At 48.9% G+C, this 17,500-nt stretch overlaps 2 protein-coding genes across 3 annotated transcripts in view; both read right to left on the bottom strand.

Moving 5' to 3' along the window:
* Nucleotides 1-4,984, bottom strand: part of camkk2 (calcium/calmodulin-dependent protein kinase kinase 2) — a gene marked incomplete at both ends in the record, with an annotated part of 31,888 nt that extends 26,904 nt beyond the window's left edge. Inside the window, 2 exons of the mRNA XM_080529693.1 lie at nt 2,451-2,498; nt 4,373-4,984. Coding sequence (XP_080385819.1) covers nt 2,451-2,498; nt 4,373-4,984 — 660 coding nt within the window. The remainder of the gene's footprint in view (nt 1-2,450; nt 2,499-4,372) is intronic.
* A 10,586-nt stretch (nt 4,985-15,570) lies between these two features.
* Nucleotides 15,571-17,500, bottom strand: part of snrpd3l (small nuclear ribonucleoprotein D3 polypeptide, like) — a 2,919-nt gene continuing 989 nt past the window's right edge. Inside the window, exons 3-4 of one of the 2 annotated variants that reach the window (XM_080530025.1) lie at nt 16,820-16,979; nt 15,571-16,099 (exon numbers count right to left, since the gene is read on the bottom strand). In XM_080530025.1, coding sequence (XP_080386151.1) covers nt 16,032-16,099; nt 16,820-16,979 — 228 coding nt within the window. In that variant the 3' untranslated portion in view covers nt 15,571-16,031. Of the gene's footprint in view, nt 16,100-16,786; nt 16,980-17,500 lie in introns of both variants that reach the window. The other variant, XM_080530024.1, reaches the window with a different exon arrangement.

Below are 17,500 nucleotides of genomic sequence, written 5' to 3' on the forward strand. Positions count from 1 at the left end.
GTTTCTACACGTCAACGTGTACCGAAACACTTGTTTCCAACGTGGTCCTACGTTTCTCCTACACCAAGACACATACAAAGAGCATAGAAACATACAAAGAGCATAGAAACATACAAAGAGCATAGAAGATACAATCAGAATACAGTCTGCCATTCCTTCTCCCAGCATCGATTTGGTTTTCCTATCATGACTGAAGGACAGATGATTCACTTACTTACACAAGTTTGACTTCGGTAATAGGTCCAGTTGCAATATCATCAAGTTGGGAACAAAAGATGCCTCCTTCTAATCCATTTGTTCAATTTGTTTACAAAGTCCGGTAGTGGAAAGCAGAACAACGCATTTGTTACTTCACATCCCGCTAGCCATGTTTTCTTCTCATACCAACCCCTCGTAAATCCTCGGTTATACGATTTTCCAATTTTCCCTGCCTTTGTATAAACTTGCTTTATAATTAAATTTGGTCTGGGTGGTCCTAATTCCTTTACTGTTAATTTCTCCTGGTTGCTACGACGGCTGAACGGTGTTTCTTTTAAAGATTCAACCGCATGTGAACGAACGTGATCTGAAATGTAGGTTAAAGCTACGCCGGCCGTATGACATGACGTAAGCACGTACGATTCTTTGTGCATGTCCCAAAACCCCATAGACAAATGACCGAATGGCCTGAAGTTACCAAAATAGATTTTACATGCAAGTCTACGAGAACAGCCTAGTGCAATTTCGAGTAGACTGAAAGTTGCCCTGAAAGGGGCGGGACTTGAAGCTGATTGGAACATACTCCACAGAACACTAGCTGATTGGACTATGATATACTCCACAGAACACTAGCTGATTGGACTATGATATTCAGAAGCAACACTGTCTAGAAGTCATAGAAAAAAAATCTCTCTCTTCTCCCTTTGGTGGGGCATTGTCCAATTGCCCCTAATGAACCAGCCTCCCCTGTTTCTCACACATAACGTGGACAAACTAATTTCCATTATTATTATTATTATAAAAAATAAAATTAAAAATAATAATAATAATAATAATAATTAACGATTATCGAGCAAAATATTTTGTGATCGACCAAGATCCTTATCGATCAATTATCGATCGTCGATCATTGATGCCCACCCCTACTCTCTACACACACACACACACACTCTCTCTCTACACACACACACAACCTCCACATCCACCTCCTCCACCACCATATGCACACATATATGTACACACACACACACACACACACACACACACACACACACACACACCCAGCCGGCCCAGGGCAGGGTGAGGGAGGCTGAGGACCAGCTGGGTCAGACAGAACAGAGAGGATTCTGGTCTGCACCACATCTGACCTGCGCCTCATTACTGAAAAATGATCTACTTTATTTCCTGAAGCTCCTCCACACACACACACACACACACACACACACACACACACGCATACACACACGATCACACACACAGACACACGCATAAACATATACCCACACACACACACACATGCATACACACACAGGCATACACACACACGCACACCCTTGCCAGTCCCAGCTGGGAGAGCAGGTGGTGTTACATCGGGGGGGGGGGAGAAGGGGAGGGGAGGGGGGGGGGGGTGCGGCCGACAGACAGAGATGAGGGGCAGTGTCTCTCCAAGCATCGTGACAAGACCCCACTGTCTGCTGCACACACACACACACACACACACACTAGATGCATACACACACACACACACACACACTTAGGCACTCACGCACACACACACACACACACACACGCACACACCAGACGCATACACACACACACACACACACACTTAGGCACTTGTGCACACACACACACACACACACACACACTCACAAACTCACTTATTCACTCACACCACACACACACTTAGGTACTCACTCACACACACACACACACACACACACACACATATCCACACAGCCCCACACTACCCAAGGAGAGGGTTATAAATACCAGTCAGCCTCACAGACACACCCATCCTCCTCTACCTCCAACTCTCCCATGGCCCGCACGCACACACACACACACACACACACACACACACACACACACACACACACACTCACCACGCCTGGGATGGGCAGGGAACATGGAAATAAGGAAATGAGGACAGTCATGCAGAAGAGATGAGGAGCGGAGGGAAGGGGAGGGGAGGGGAGCGGAGGAGAGAGGAGGGGAGGGGAGGGGAGGGGAGGGGAGGGGAGGGGAGGGGAGAGGAGGGGAGGGGAGGGGAGGGGAGGGGAGGAGAGGGGAGGAGAGGAGAAGAGAGAGGGGAGGAGAGGAGGGGAGAAGAGAGGAGAGGAAAGGAGAGGAGAGGAGTAGAGGAGAGGAGAGGAGGAGAAGAGAGAAGAGAAGAAGAGAAGAGAGGAGAAGAGAAGAGAGGAGGGGAGGGGAGAGGAGATGGCGGGGATGCATTTAAGGATCCCAGTTACCTTCCCGATTTCATCTTTCAGCTTGTACTGGTTGAGCTGCACACAGTCCTGAAGGAAGGAAACAGAGAGGCTATAACATTGTTTCTTTGACTAGCGCCACCGTGAACAGCCTACCCTAATGTTTATTTCCTAAATTTCAGGGGGTTATTCCATCAACGTCGCTAAAGTAAAAACCCGGGTTTATTTTGATATCCATGTCCATCAGATTTTCCCCTTCTATCGAGTCCTTTAAATCCAAGCTCAAAACTCACTTGTATTCCTTAGCGTTCCCTGACTCACTCTGACTCTTGCCTTGTTTGTTTTGACGTGTTGTTCTGTTCCTCTGTTGTTTCTGTTGGTTGTTTATTTTCTGTTTATTTACACTTTAGGTGTACTTTTACTGTAAAGCACTTTGGTTGACAAGTATCATGTTTAAATGTGCTATATAAATACATTTGATTGATTGATTGATTGATTGATAAATAAGGGAATTAAGTTGCAGGAATTGGCACATTTACACTATACGTAGGCATGAGGAGAGTGTCCCGTATATACAGGGGAGTTTCCCGTATATTCATCCAGCCCCAAAAAACAGGACATCCCGGTTAATACGGGACAGTTGCCAACCCTCGCTGTCACCCAATGTTGCTGAATCACCTCCCAGCTCTTCACACGTTCATAAAGGTGACTCACGGCCTTGTCTGACCTACACACACACCACAACAAAGAGTCTAGACTCACGGCCTTGTCTGACCTACACACACACCACAACAGAGTCTAGACTCACGGCCTTGTCTGACCTACACACACACCACAACAAAGAGTCTAGACTCACGGCCTTGTCTGACCTACACACACACCACAACAAAGAGTCTAGAGTTGTTCAGTGAATCAGAACAGAGAACAGAGCTTCTCAGCCAAGCAGGACTAATTACAACACAAGGCAGGGGACCAAAAACACAACTGGCCTCTTCTCGCTGTTCTCTGTCTAGGAGGAGGAGGGAGGCTGGGCAGTTGTCTCCACACAGCTCTATTGGACTCTACTGGACTCTACTGGGCTCTATTGTACTCTATGGACTCTACTGGACTACTGGACTACTGGACTCTACTGAACTCTACTGGACTACTGGACTCTACTGGGCTCTACTGGTCTCTACTGGACTCTACTGGACTCTACTGGGCTCTACTGGGCTGAGTCTCCATACAGCTCTATAGAGGGAGGTAACAAGGTAGCTAGCTAGCGGTGTGTCTACTGGGAACCATCAACCTTACCTTCACGTTCCTTCACAACCTTGTGTGCTGCTTCAATTTAAGACTGTAGACAAAATGCACATGTTCCTCTGACTTAAGAGATGTCGCTAAAACACACACTTAAACAAGACACTTAAACAAGACACTTAAACAAGTCACTTAAACAAGAGACTTAAACAAGACACTTAAACAAGACACTTAAACAAGACACTTAAACAAGAGACTTAAACAAGACACTTAAACAAGACACTTAAACAAGTCACTTAAACAAGTCACTTAAACAAGACACTTAAACAAGAGACTTAAACAAGACACTTAAACAAGACACTTAAACAAGACACTTAAACAAGAGACTTAAACAAGACACTTAAACAAGACACTTAAACAAGAGACTTAAACAAGACACTTAAACAAGACACTTAAACAAGACACTTAAACAAGACACTTAAACAAGACACTTAAACAAAACAAGGCAGACATACAACGTTGAGAGTGGGATCATCCTGTTTTCCAGAAGGGTCCTATGGGAGGGACAGATAAACAGGGGTGTGGTCTAATGGGAGGGGTGTGGTCCAATGGGAAGGACAGATAAACAGGGGTGTGGTCTAATGGGAGGGGTGTGGTCTAATGGGAGGGACAGATAGACAGCGGTGTGGTCTTATGTGAGGGGCGTGGCCCTGAGCTCCTCCTACCTGCAGGTCGGTGATGGAGACGCGGTGGGACTCCACGGTGGGCCGGCGGGGGAGGCGGGGGGAGGAGTGGGGGGAGGTGACGGGGGAGTAGGGCAGCGAGGGGTAGATGTAGCGCCCGTTGACGCCCGCCGGCGAGCCGCCCGGGGACAGGGCCGTCTGGGAGCGCTCCTGCAGCGACAGCTTCCTGTCCGACAGGCTCAGCCGCCCCCGGGGGGGGTCCCCGGGGAACAGAGCCGCGGGGCGGCCCGGGGGGGGGGCCACGGCGTGGGAGAGGAGGTCGCAGGCGGGGGCGGGGGGGTAGGGCGTGGCGGGGGAGGAGGCGGCGGCGAGCGGCTCGGGGGTCTCGGAGCTGTCCATGTCCTCCACCTCCTCCTCCTCCACCTCCACCTCCTCCTCTTCCTCCTCCACCTTCTCCCCGCTGGGTTCGTACTGCGTTACCACGATGACGGATTCCATGGCGACCGGGTAGGGGTTCAGGGGCAGTGTCGGGGCGGGGCAGCTGCACAGCAGGTCAGGGAGGGGCTGGGAGGAGGCGGAGGGCGGGGGGCCCGGGGCATGGCCGCAGGGCGAGGGGGGCTCGGCGGAGGGCCAGGAGGACACGCAGGGGAACATCACGACCTTGGGGGGGCGCCAGAACACTGCTCCATCTGGGGGGTGACCTCAGCGGACCTCAGTTGACCTCAGTTGACCTCAGTTGACCTCAGGTGACCTCAGTTGACCTCAGGGGACCTCAGTTGACCTCAGTTGACCTCAGTTGACCTCAGTTGACCTCAGGGGACCTCAGGTGACCTCAGGGGACCTGGACACTGGGGAGGAGAGGAGAGGACGCAGTAAGGCAGGGTTCGATGTTACGGCTTGTCCGCTTGTCTGGGACAAGTACGTTTTATGTTCGTTCATTGTCCGATCGGAAAAGTAAAAAATGTATTAGCAAACTTTGCTTATCAAGCTATGCATGCCTCATTCTCACTGCTTATGAGGCGCGGCGTAGCTTATTGCATGCATGTGACCGTTATTAACCCCACTGCCCGCGAAAACGGCAACCTCCTTGACCGCGAAGTTGGCTTGTGGAAATTTTGTGGAAAAGGTCTGCGGTGAGAGAACCCGACGACGTTCCTCGAGCCAGCAAGCAAACTCTTATCTTCAAGCAACTAAAACTGGCCAGGTGCCAGGAAAAGCGGGGAAACAACATGGACGTAACTTGAGCTCTCGGATAAGTAAAAGATAACTTCCAAAGGACAAGTACCTGACAAAGCTTAATGTCAAACCCTGTAATATAATATAGGCTATAACACTTTGCCATTTAGCTGACGCTTGTATCTAAAGCGACTTACATTACAGTGAGAGCGTACATTATTCAGGAGTATGGTCCCAGTAGGAATCACACCCTCAAGCTAAGCGTTGTTAGAGCTGTGCATAGAGGACCACTTCATACAATAACATCAACTCTTATCAAGAGACAATATGCAAAAAGCTCATCCATGGCTTCCCTCTCTGGTAATCGCAGGCAGCAGTTTCTAGACCCAGTACTCCTGAAATGGTAAATCAGTCTGCACTACCATCATCTATACTACCTTCATCTATACTACCTTCATCTGTACTACCTTCATCTGTACTACCTTCATCTGTACTACCTTGGTCTGTACTACCTTGGTCTGTACTACCTTCATCTGTACTACCTTCATCTGTACTACCTTCATCTGTACTACCTTCATCTATACTACCTTCATCTGTACTACCTTCATCTATACTACCTTCATCTGTACTACCTTCATCTGTACTACCTTCCTCTGTACTACCTTCATCTGTACTACCTTCATCTGTACTACCTTCATCTGTACTACCTTCATCTATACTACCTTGGTCTGTACTACCTTCATCTATACTACCTTCATCTGTACTACCTTCATCTGTACTACCTTGGTCTGTACTACCTTCATCTGTACTACCTTGGTCTATACTACCTTCATCTATACTACCTTCATCTGTACTACCTTCATCTGTACTACCTTCATCTGTACTACCTTCATCTATACTACCTTCATCTGTACTACCTTCATCTGTACTACCTTCATCTGTACTACCTTCATCTATACTACCTTGGTCTGTACTACCTTCATCTGTACTACCTTCATCTGTACTACCTTGGTCTGTACTACCTTCATCTATACTACCTTGGTCTGTACTACCTTCATCTGTACTACCTTCATCTATACTACCTTCATCTATACTACCTTCATCTGTACTACCTTCATCTGTACTACCTTCATCTGTACTACCTTGGTCTGTACTACCTTGGTCTGTACTACCTTCATCTATACTACCTTCATCTATACTACCTTCATCTGTACTACCTTCATCTATACTACCTTCATCTGTACTACCTTCATCTGTACTACCTTCATCTATACTACCTTGGTCTGTACTACCTTCATCTGTACTACCTTCATCTGTACTACCTTGGTCTGTACTACCTTCATCTGTACTACCTTCATCTGTACTACCTTCATCTGTACTACCTTCATCTGTACTACCTTGGTCTGTACTACCTTCATCTGTACTACCTTCATCTGTACTACCTTCATCTGTACTACCTTCATCTATACTACCTTCATCTGTACTACCTTGGTCTGTACTACCTTGGTCTGTACTACCTTGGTCTGTACTACCTTCATCTGTACTACCTTCATCTATACTACCTTCATCTATACTACCTTCATCTATACTACCTTCATCTGTACTACCTTCATCTGTACTACCTTCATCTATACTACCTTGGTCTGTACTACCTTCATCTGTACTACCTTCATCTGTACTACCTTCATCTGTACTACCTTCATCTGTACTACCTTCATCTGTACTACCTTCATCTATACTACCTTCATCTGTACTACCTTCATCTGTACTACCTTCATCTGTACTACCTTCATCTATACTACCTTCATCTGTACTACATTCATCTGTACTACCTTCATCTATACTACCTTGGTCTGTACTACCTTCATCTATACCACCTTCATAACCCTAACCCTACCTTGCTCAAGGGCACAAGAGCCAGATGACTCTCCGGGAAATGTTAATCTGCGTCCTCTCTGCTAGACCTAGATTGTTCCACAACGATTCTAAACCAAGTCCAAACAGGGTGAGGTAAGAACCAACCAATCACAGCAAGGAGATGTAAACACAGAGAAACCTCATCGACTCTCTTGCCAACCAACATTGGCCTTTGATCTGTTCAGTCTACAGCTAGGCCTACACCTGCCTTTGATCTTGTGACTTATCAAAGAAGCACGATGCTGACCAATCAGAAACAGAATTGGGGTGAAGGGGTCTTCATTTCTGACGTGACTGTCGTTCCAAAAAGGTTGACCTGGTGGAAATGGAGGGTGAGGGTGGAGGTGGAGGTGGTGGTGTGGGGGTGGTGGAGGTGGTAGTGTGGTGGGGGTGGAGGAGGTGGAGGTGGTAGTGTGGTGGGGGTGGAGGAGGTGGAAGTGGAGGGGGTGGAAGTGGAGGGGGTAGTGTAGTGGGGGTGGAGGAGGTGGAGGCGGAGGTGGAAGTGATTCTGCCTGGCAGAAAGGAGTGGGAGAGGAGGGAGAGAGGAGGGAGAGAGGTGGGAGAGAGGAGGGAGAGAGGTGGGAGAGAGGTGGGAGAGAGGAGGGAGAGAGGAGGGAGAGAGGAGGGAGAGAGGAGGGAGAGAGGTGGGAGAGAGGAGGGAGAGAGGTGGGAGAGAGGTGGGAGAGAGGAGGGAGAGAGGAGGGAGAGAGGAGGGAGAGAGGAGGGAGAGAGGAGGGAGAGAGGTGGGAGAGAGGTGGGAGAGAGGTGGGAGAGAGGAGGGAGAGAGGAGGGAGAGAGGAGGGAGAGAGGTGGGAGAGAGGTGGGAGAGAGGTGGGAGAGAGGAGGGAGAGAGGTGGGAGAGAGGTGGGAGAGAGGTGGGAGAGAGGAGGGAGAGAGGAGGGAGAGAGGAGGGAGAGAGGTGGGAGAGAGGAGGGAGAGAGGAGGGAGAGATGTGGGAGAGAGGTGGGAGAGAGGTGGGAGAGAGGAGGGAGAGAGGTGGGAGAGAGGAGGGAGAGAGGTGGGAGAGAGGAGGGAGAGAGGAGGGAGAGAGGAGGGAGAGAGGAGGGAGAGAGGAGGGAGAGAGGTGGGAGAGAGGTGGGAGAGAGGAGGGAGAGAGGAGGGAGAGAGGAGGGAGAGAGGTGGGAGAGAGGTGGGAGAGAGGAGGGAGAGAGGAGGGAGAGAGGTGGGAGAGAGGTGGGAGAGAGGTGGGAGAGAGGAGGGAGAGAGGTGGGAGAGAGGTGGGAGAGAGGAGGGAGAGAGGAGGGAGAGAGGAGGGAGAGAGGAGGGAGAGAGGTGGGAGAGAGGTGGGAGAGAGGAGGGAGAGAGGAGGGAGAGAGGTGGGAGAGAGGAGGGAGAGAGGTGGGAGAGAGGAGGGAGAGAGGATGGAGAGAGGTGGGAGAGAGGTGGGAGAGAGGAGGGAGAGAGGAGGGAGAGAGGAGGGAGAGAGGTGGGAGAGAGGAGGGAGAGAGGTGGGAGAGAGGTGGGAGAGAGGTGGGAGAGAGGAGGGAGAGAGGAGGGAGAGAGGTGGGAGAGAGGTGGGAGAGAGGAGGGAGAGAGGAGGGAGAGAGGAGGGAGAGAGGAGGGAGAGAGGTGGGAGAGAGGTGGGAGAGAGGTGGGAGAGTGTGTTTTACATCAGCTGGTTGACTCATGTTGCTGAGGGGATTGAAGATCTGTTTGTTTGTGTGTGTGTGTGTGGGGGGGGGGGGGGGGAGCTGAGTGTGTTTGTGTGTTTGTGTGTTTGTGTGTGTGTGTGTGTGTGTGTGTGTGTGTGTGTGTGTGAGTGGGAGCTGAGTGTGTGTGTGTGTGTGTGTGTGTGTGTGTGTGTGTGTGTGTGTGTGAGAGTGGGAGCTGAGTGGGCCACACCGACAAGAGAAATAAAAGCAGCATAGAAAGGAAAGCAGCTTCCCAGCCAAGTGCAGGATGAGAGGATGAGAGGATGAGAGGATGGGAGGATGAGAGGATGAGAGGATGAGAGGATGAGAGGATGAGAGGATGGGAGGATGAGAGGATGAGAGGATGGGAGGATGGGATGAGAGGATGAGAGGATGAGAGGATGAGAGGATGGGAGGATGAGAGGATGAGAGGGATGAGAGGATGAGAGGATGGGAGGATGGGAGGATGAGAGGATGGGAGGATGAGAGGATGAGAGGATGAGAGGATGAGAGGATGGGAGGATGGGAGGATGAGAGGATGGGAGGATGAGAGGATGAGAGGATGAGAGGATGAGAGGATGAGAGAATGAGAGGATGAGAGGATGAGAGGATGAGAGGATGGGAGGATGAGAGGATGAGAGGATGAGAGGATGAGAGGATGAGAGGATGAGAGGATGAGAGGATGAGAGGATGGGAGGATGAGAGGATGAGAGGATGAGAGGATGGGAGGATGAGAGAATGAGAGGATGAGGGGATGAGAGGATGAGAGGATGAGAGGATGAGAGGATGGGAGGATGAGAGGATGAGAGAATGAGAGGATGAGAGGATGAGAGGATGAGAGGATGAGAGGATGAGAGGATGAGAGGATGAGAGGATGGGAGAATGAGAGGATGAGAGGATGAGAGGATGAGAGGATGAGGGGATGGGAGGATGAGAGGGATGAGAGGATGAGAGGGATGAGAGGATGAGAGGATGAGAGGATGGGAGGAGGAGAGGATGAGAGGATGAGAGGATGAGAGGATGAATGGATGAGAGGAGCGTGTGGGCTGAGACGCCCCCCTCCAGATGGCCTTGCTTCCTCTCTCTCACCTCCTCATGTCTCTCTCTCTCTCTCTCCCTCCCTCTCATCTCTCTTGTCTCTCATTTCTCTCCCTCTTCCTCTCTCGTATCTCTCTCATCTCTCACTCTCTCTCTCTCTCTCCAGTCTCTCTCCCTCCTTTTCTCTCTCTCCCTCTCTCAACTCTCTCTCTCACCCTCCCTCCCTCCTCCCTTCCTCACCCACGTCTCTCTCCCTCCCTCCTGAATTCCTTTCTGCTTTCTACTTGACACCCCCTCTCTCCACCTTTCGTTCACAATGTCTCTATTCATCCTTCTGTGTCCTTCAGCTGGAAATGTCCGTCTGACGTGTTTCTCTCTCCCTGCTCTGTCTGTCTGTCTGTCTGTCTATTTGTCTCTGTCTCCCTCTGCTCCCACTGCTCTCTCTGTCTGTCTGTCTGTCTGTCTGTCTCTGTCTCCCTCTACTCCCACCGTTCTCTCTGTCTGTCTGTCTGTCTGTCTGTCTCTGTCTCCCTCTGCTCCCACTGCTCTGTCTGTCTGTCTGTCTGTCTGTCTATCTGTCTCTGTCTCCCTCTGCTCCCACTGCTCTCTCTGTCTGTCTGTCTGTCTGTCTATCTGTCTCTGTCTCCCTCTGCTCCCACTGCTCTCTCTGTCTGTCTCTCTCTGTCTGTCTGTCTGTCTGTCTGTCTGTCTCTGCCTCCCTCTGCTCCCACCACTCTCTCTGTCTGTCTCTCTCTGTCTCTCTGTCTGTCTCTCTGTCTGTCTGTCTGTCTGTCTCTGTCTCCCTCTACTCCCACCGTTCTCTCTGTCGGTCTGGCTGGCTGTCTGTCTCTGCCTCCCTCTGCTCCCACTGCTCTCTCTGTCTGTCTCTCTCTGTCTGTCTGTCTGTCTATTTGTCTCTGTCTCCCTCTGCTCCCACTGCTCTCTCTGTCTGTCTGTCTGTCTGTCTGCCTCTGACTCCCTCTCCTCCCACCACTCTCTCCCCTCTCTGTCCACTCAGAGTGGAAGACCAGGCGGCGCTAATGTGGCTTTGCTACCTGACACTGACCCCTGTTCCACACACACAAGAAGACAACCATTTACATCTACATATCTTTGGCATTTAGCAGACGCCCTTTATCCAAAGCGACTTAATAATACAAACAACAAACAAATCAATTTGCCTAAGTAAAGTGAATCATCTATCCGTCAGTCATCATAGCAAAGAAAAAGTCATCTATGCTCAGGCCAGGGGCCATTGGCAGTTACAACGCTAGAAGAAGTTTTTAATAATTTACAGTAGAGAAACAGAGGGGGGTGGAGAGGATGAAGAGGTCTTCTCTTAGGAGGGACAGTTAACCCCGCCTACACAGCCAACAGGCACACAGCCCACTCAGGTGGAAATAATGTGTTAATGTAACACTGGTAGACAAGCTTTTCGCTTTTTACAGCATTAACCATTAGGCCCCCATTATGTTACCCTTATATACCCACGTGTAGCAGCTCTATTCTACTGCATATTAACAGCCTTATATACCCACGTGTAGCAGCTCTATTCTACTGCATATTAACAACACTGTATGGAACATCCTGCCGGGAGAAAGAAAGCACATTAGTTAATGATTTGTGATATTACATACATAGTAATGGGGTTCAGAGACGAGGTTTGTCGTTACGCAAGTGGAAGAATACCCTGAGGTCTTCTAATCTAAACCTGACCTAGCTTTACTGCTATAGTGCTTTAGTGCTCAACTTGGTAGGAAGGAAGCGATTCAGAAACGAAAACCAACGATGCTCAATTTGCTACATTGAGCTTTTTATAACATGACAAGTGCAAGCCACCACCCCAAGCATCATGACCTACTTTGATCTCTGACGGGTGATGTTGAGGAGAAGAGCGTGAGACGCTAACTCACACGCAGTGTCAAGGTCGCGTTTAACCGCTATTCACACAGCACACACGCGCTGTCACTATTCCTTAACTCGAAATGCAATCGTTATCACGAAACATGAAAAGCAAAGCAACTGCAGCAGTCAACCTCCCCACTCCTAGAGAGATCACCATCAAGCCAACCAGCCCCACACACACACACACACACACACACACACACACACACACACACACACACACACACACACACACACACACACTTCACTGATCCCTCATCGCCGTGGCGATTGATGAAGCAGCTTTATTTAAGCGTGTTTAAAACAAACAGATGTTGCTTTTGGTCCAGATGCTACTGCCTTCTCACATAGGCCTAACGGAAGTCACATGGTCTTACCATCGCCGTTAAACTGGCTAGAGGGAGGAGGAGGGGGAGGAGGGGGAGGGGGGGGGTTATAAGGATCTGAGGGTGGGGAAGGGGGGGGGGGGGGGTCGGGACAACAACACTCAGCACCATCTGGAGCAGGAAAGTATTCTCAGCATCATTAACAGACCAACATCACATGCCCTGTCACTGATCTGTGTGGACCAGGTAAGCCAAGACGACTCTCCTCTCCCAAGCACCATACTGGATGTGTGTGTTAAGCCTAGTCAGGTCGAAATTGATAGATAGAAACATGAAACACTGTCACTGCTGTCTGTCAAGTGTATGGAAAATGGACAGTCACCGAACACTTTAAGAACACTATACTAATACTGGGTAGGGCCTCCCTTTGTTAGAAACACTATAGTACTAATACTGGGTAGGGCCTCCCTTTGCTCTCAAAACAGCCTCAATTCTTTGTGGCACTGATTCCACGAAGATGTTGGAAACATTCCTTTGAGATTCTGCTTTCATGATGACATGATTGCATCACGCAATTCCTGCAGATTTTTCAGGTGCACTTTCCAGCTGTGAATCTCCCGTTCTACCACATCCCAAAGGCGTTCTATTGGACACAGATCCGCTGACTGGGAAGGCCACTGAAGAACACTGAACTCATTGTCATGTTCCTGAAACCAGTTTGAGACGACTTTTGCTTTGTGTCTTTCATTAGTGCATTATCATGCCGGAAGCAGCCATTAGTAGATGGGTACATCGTGGCCATGAAGGGATGCACACGGTCAGCAGAAATACTCAACCAGGCTGAAGCATTCAAGCGATGATTGATTGGTATTGACGGGCCCAAAGTGTGCCAAGAGAACCTTCCCCCACACCGTTACACCACCTCCACCAGCTTGGACTGCTGACAAGTATTCCTAATAAAGTCCTCAGTGAGTCTAATAAGGTGAGTCACTGACACCAAGCACCATACTGGATGTCGTGTGTAAAACCTAGTCAGGTCTAAACTGAGAGATGAGATAAGACACGTGAAATCTGTCATCTCTGCCTTGTCAAGTGTATGGAAGATGTAAATTATCATGAGTTTACTAGCCTATATACGGTTCAGACTTCGTTGTTCTCCTGTCAAACCCACACATTTCATAATTTTCACAAATCAACATACGAACTATAGCCTAGTTGACATTATCTGCACATCCATCCAGGACACCGTTTTGTTGGTACCCAGAGGCAGGATGGTGCTTCTAATGACCCGCTTCTGTCCCTGGAAAAACACATGTCATGGGATTTAGGAGCCGAGGTGTGGGGGAGAACACACACACAGCCACACACACACACACACACACACACACACGCACGCACACACACACACACACACACACACACACACACACACACACACACACACACACACACACAGTCACACAGCCACACACACACAGCCACACACACACACCCACCCACCCACACACACACACAGCCTTGTAATCGTAGCTCTTAGTTTGCAAAACAGCAAAACATCTGGAGCGAATTAAGGGCATCGCACTTTCATTAGGTTTCGGAAAGCTTAATAACGCGAACCGTTATCTTGTTACTAGAGAAGCAGCATCTGTCTTAAGCCAAGTCGACCACCAAAAACGAGAGATTAATAAATGATGCATAATAGACACGCGAGCATCTAAAGGCCCCATCATGCACGGACGGATCATCGCTGAATGCGGAAACCAACTCCACAACATCTGACAACGGCTGCGTTCGTAAACACGCGCTGGAAATCTGATCAGCACTCACGGGGATGCCTCTTGTCCAATCAAGTGACACGGTCCCCTCTATGACGTTGAGCCCAGTGTGCGCTCCGGCGCTCTCAGAGGGCATTTTCGAACGCAGCCAATTATCTGACAATATTTCGCGACAAAGCGATTTTAGCAGCAGCTGTCACTTGCTTCACTTCATTGCCACAACGACAACAGTCATAAACAATAACAACAATTTTAAAAAAAACGCACTGGTTAAAACGTGAACATGGTCAAGTACAGCTAGACTAGAGGTTTGCATCTAAATGAGCCACCTGGAAGGCTGCTTGACTACACACACACACACACACACACACACACACACACACACACACACACCCGTTAGACTGACACACAGCTGGCCTGGGATGTTGATGCAGACAACCACGGGTGTCTCAGGGTAAAAAATAATAAATGCAACTCAAACGTGATTGAACCACTGAGCCGCTCCCTCGCCAAACACGGACCACAAACCTACCTTGTGTTGCAACGCGATGGTGCTTCTGTTCTGTCTATAGAGGAGACTGAAGGTGTTCCTGCTGCCTTGCTTTGGTCCTGGGAGGAGCAGAGAGGAGACACGGAGATGTTCCTGCTACACCCGCGGACAGACAGACACACTGGCCGGAGCAGGGATGTGATGCAGGGATGTGATAGGCGCCAGGCTGCATCTTCTGATGGACCAATCCAGCTCACTACTAAACAAGAGCCCGTGTGGCGAGTGGAGGAAGTGTCGGTGGGTGGATATAATATAATACACCACCATCGATAATTAATATATGTATATTTTATATTTCCCCTCATACGAACTCATGTATTCCGGTACACCATTGGTATGATTGCGTATTTAAAGCATAATTAGGACTCGGCGCACCCCCCCCCACCTAATGTCAGTCAGAGCCAAGCTAGATGTATTTATGTGGGTTATTATGGCAGTGAAGACTGCTGGTGAATATTCTGGCGCCATCGTGTGGAAGTCAACAGAATTACATCTGAAAACTGCGCGGCAACCCACGAAGCATTGGCTGATTGAGCCATCAATAAAACGGTGGGATCTTCTGTCTAAATGTGAGACTTTATTTAAGCCAAGTCACTGTCGTATATTTTTACACATTAATAGCCTTCTTATATAACGTATATCTTACACATATATTCACGTATATTTTACACATATTACACGTATATTTTTATTACTTCATATATACTTTATTAATACTTTATTATTTCATTACAAATGACGCAGGGAGATTTTCAATTGTCGCACATGCGCAGACACACACACACGCACATGCACGCCCCCGAGGGTCTAGGCCAATCAGAGGCCTAGAAGGAAGGATCATGATTGGCCAAGAACATACTGTGATGTGATTGGCTGAGGGCCGCTATAAAACCCTGTGCGGAGTCTGGAGCTCAGTCTGTCTCCTGTCTACCTCTCCTCACGTTGTGACTGTTTTGTGTGCCTGTAATCTGAGGACCCGATCTTTTTTGAATAAATACTCTTTAACTTTGGCCAGGAGTTTTTACCTCTTCTTTGATCACTGAAACAGAGAAAATATTCGACATCACAAAGTAACATTACGGTCACCATCTGGTAATAAGATCAATCAATCAATAAGGCAATTTTAAAGACGGGATAACACAATGAAATAACATTTATTTCAAATTAAAAAAATAAAGGTGATAACAAAAACAGTCCACCTAAAAGACCACCTGACCCAATTGACAAGAAAAAAACAAAAACAGTCGTTTGCCTTGCAAACTGTAAACTGTAAAAGACCATCTCATCCAATTTACAAAGGAAAAAAAGCATATTAAAAAACACTGTACAATGCAATAATTATAAATGAAAAAATTGCAGAAACTATCGTCGCTTCTGGAAGATGTTTCCTCTTCCCATTCCTCCTCCACGCCCCCGTCCTCTCGCAGCCACTGCAGGAGAGAGAAAAATCTGTTAAGAAAATCTCCTAATCTCTGTTAAAATCTCCTAATCTCTGTTAAAATCTCCTAATCTCTGTTAAAATCTCTCTAAAGTAATTTGAATTCAACTCTTTTTGGGGCAGTCCCACTGTGGGGGCAGTCCCTCTCATATTTGTCATTTAACTGGACAGATACAGTGAAGACAGACAGAGAGACAGGAGAAGAAGGGAGAGAGGGCATGGGCCGGATTCAAACTCATGCCGACATGTGTACTGTACTAGACGTGATTTGCTCCACTTTCTCCCCCCCAGACACAGATTTAACCAAATCCTTGATCAATGTGTAATCTCATAGGTATAGCCTATAGGATTAGGCTTAACCTGTCTAGAGAACCAGTCACATAGCAATTTCCTCAAGTATAAATTAATAATCCCCCCCCCCCCCCCAATCTGGGTAATCAATGGACTGATGTAAATGGTAAATGGACTGCACTCATATAGCACCTTAATTCAAAGCGCTTTAAAACAGCCTCTCATTTACCCATTCACGTTCACACTAATGGCGGTAAGCTACCATGCAAGGCGCCGGCCCGCTCATTGGGAGCAATTTGGGGTTCAGTCTATCCCCTGAGCCACAGTCGCCCATGTGTCCCCTTTCCCCACCCCCCGACCAAACACACAAGTAAACAAAGGCGCTCACCTTGAGCTTTGAGGATGGCAGCCTTCCCCCTACCTGCGCCCGCGCCCTGGTTCTTGTTCTTCATACTCTTCAGCATGGGGGCGTTCTTTAACATGTCCGGCAGTATGAGGAAGCGGATCTTGCTGCCCCGGATGTAGACCTGCTCCAGCTGGGCCACGCGGCCGTCCCGGAACGTCACCGTGATGTTGGACATCTGAGACACGGAGACGGTTTGGGGTTAGGATGTATGTTTATACATATACAGAGAGAGAGATGGAGGGAAGGAGGAGGGAAGGTGAGGGAGAGAGATATGTAGGAAAAGGAGGGGGGGTGAGGGAGAGAGATGTAGAGAAAGATAGAGGGAGGGTGAGAGATGGAGGGAAAGAAGGAGGTAGGGTGAGAGATGTAGGGAAAGAGGGAGGGAGATAGATGTAGGGGAGGGAGATAGATGTAGGGGAGGGAGGGTGAGGGAGATAGATGTAGGGGAGGGAGATGTAGGTAAAGAGGGGGGGAGGGTGAGGGAGAGAGATGTAGGTAAAGGGGGGAGGGGTAGGGTTAGAGGGGAGGGAGAGAGATGTAGGTAAAGAAGGGGGGAGGGGTAGGGTTAGAGGGGAGGGTGAGTGAGAGAGATGTAGGTAAAGAAGGGGGGAGGGGTAGGGTTAGAGGGGAGGGAGAGAGATGTAGGTAAAGAAGGGGGGAGGGGTAGGGTTAGAGGGGAGGGTGAGTGAGAGAGAT

The sequence above is a fragment of the Nansenia antarctica genome (genome assembly GCF_963989245.1).
Source record: "Nansenia antarctica genome assembly, chromosome: 4".
In the NCBI taxonomy this organism is placed as follows: domain Eukaryota; kingdom Metazoa; phylum Chordata; class Actinopteri; order Argentiniformes; family Microstomatidae; genus Nansenia; species Nansenia antarctica.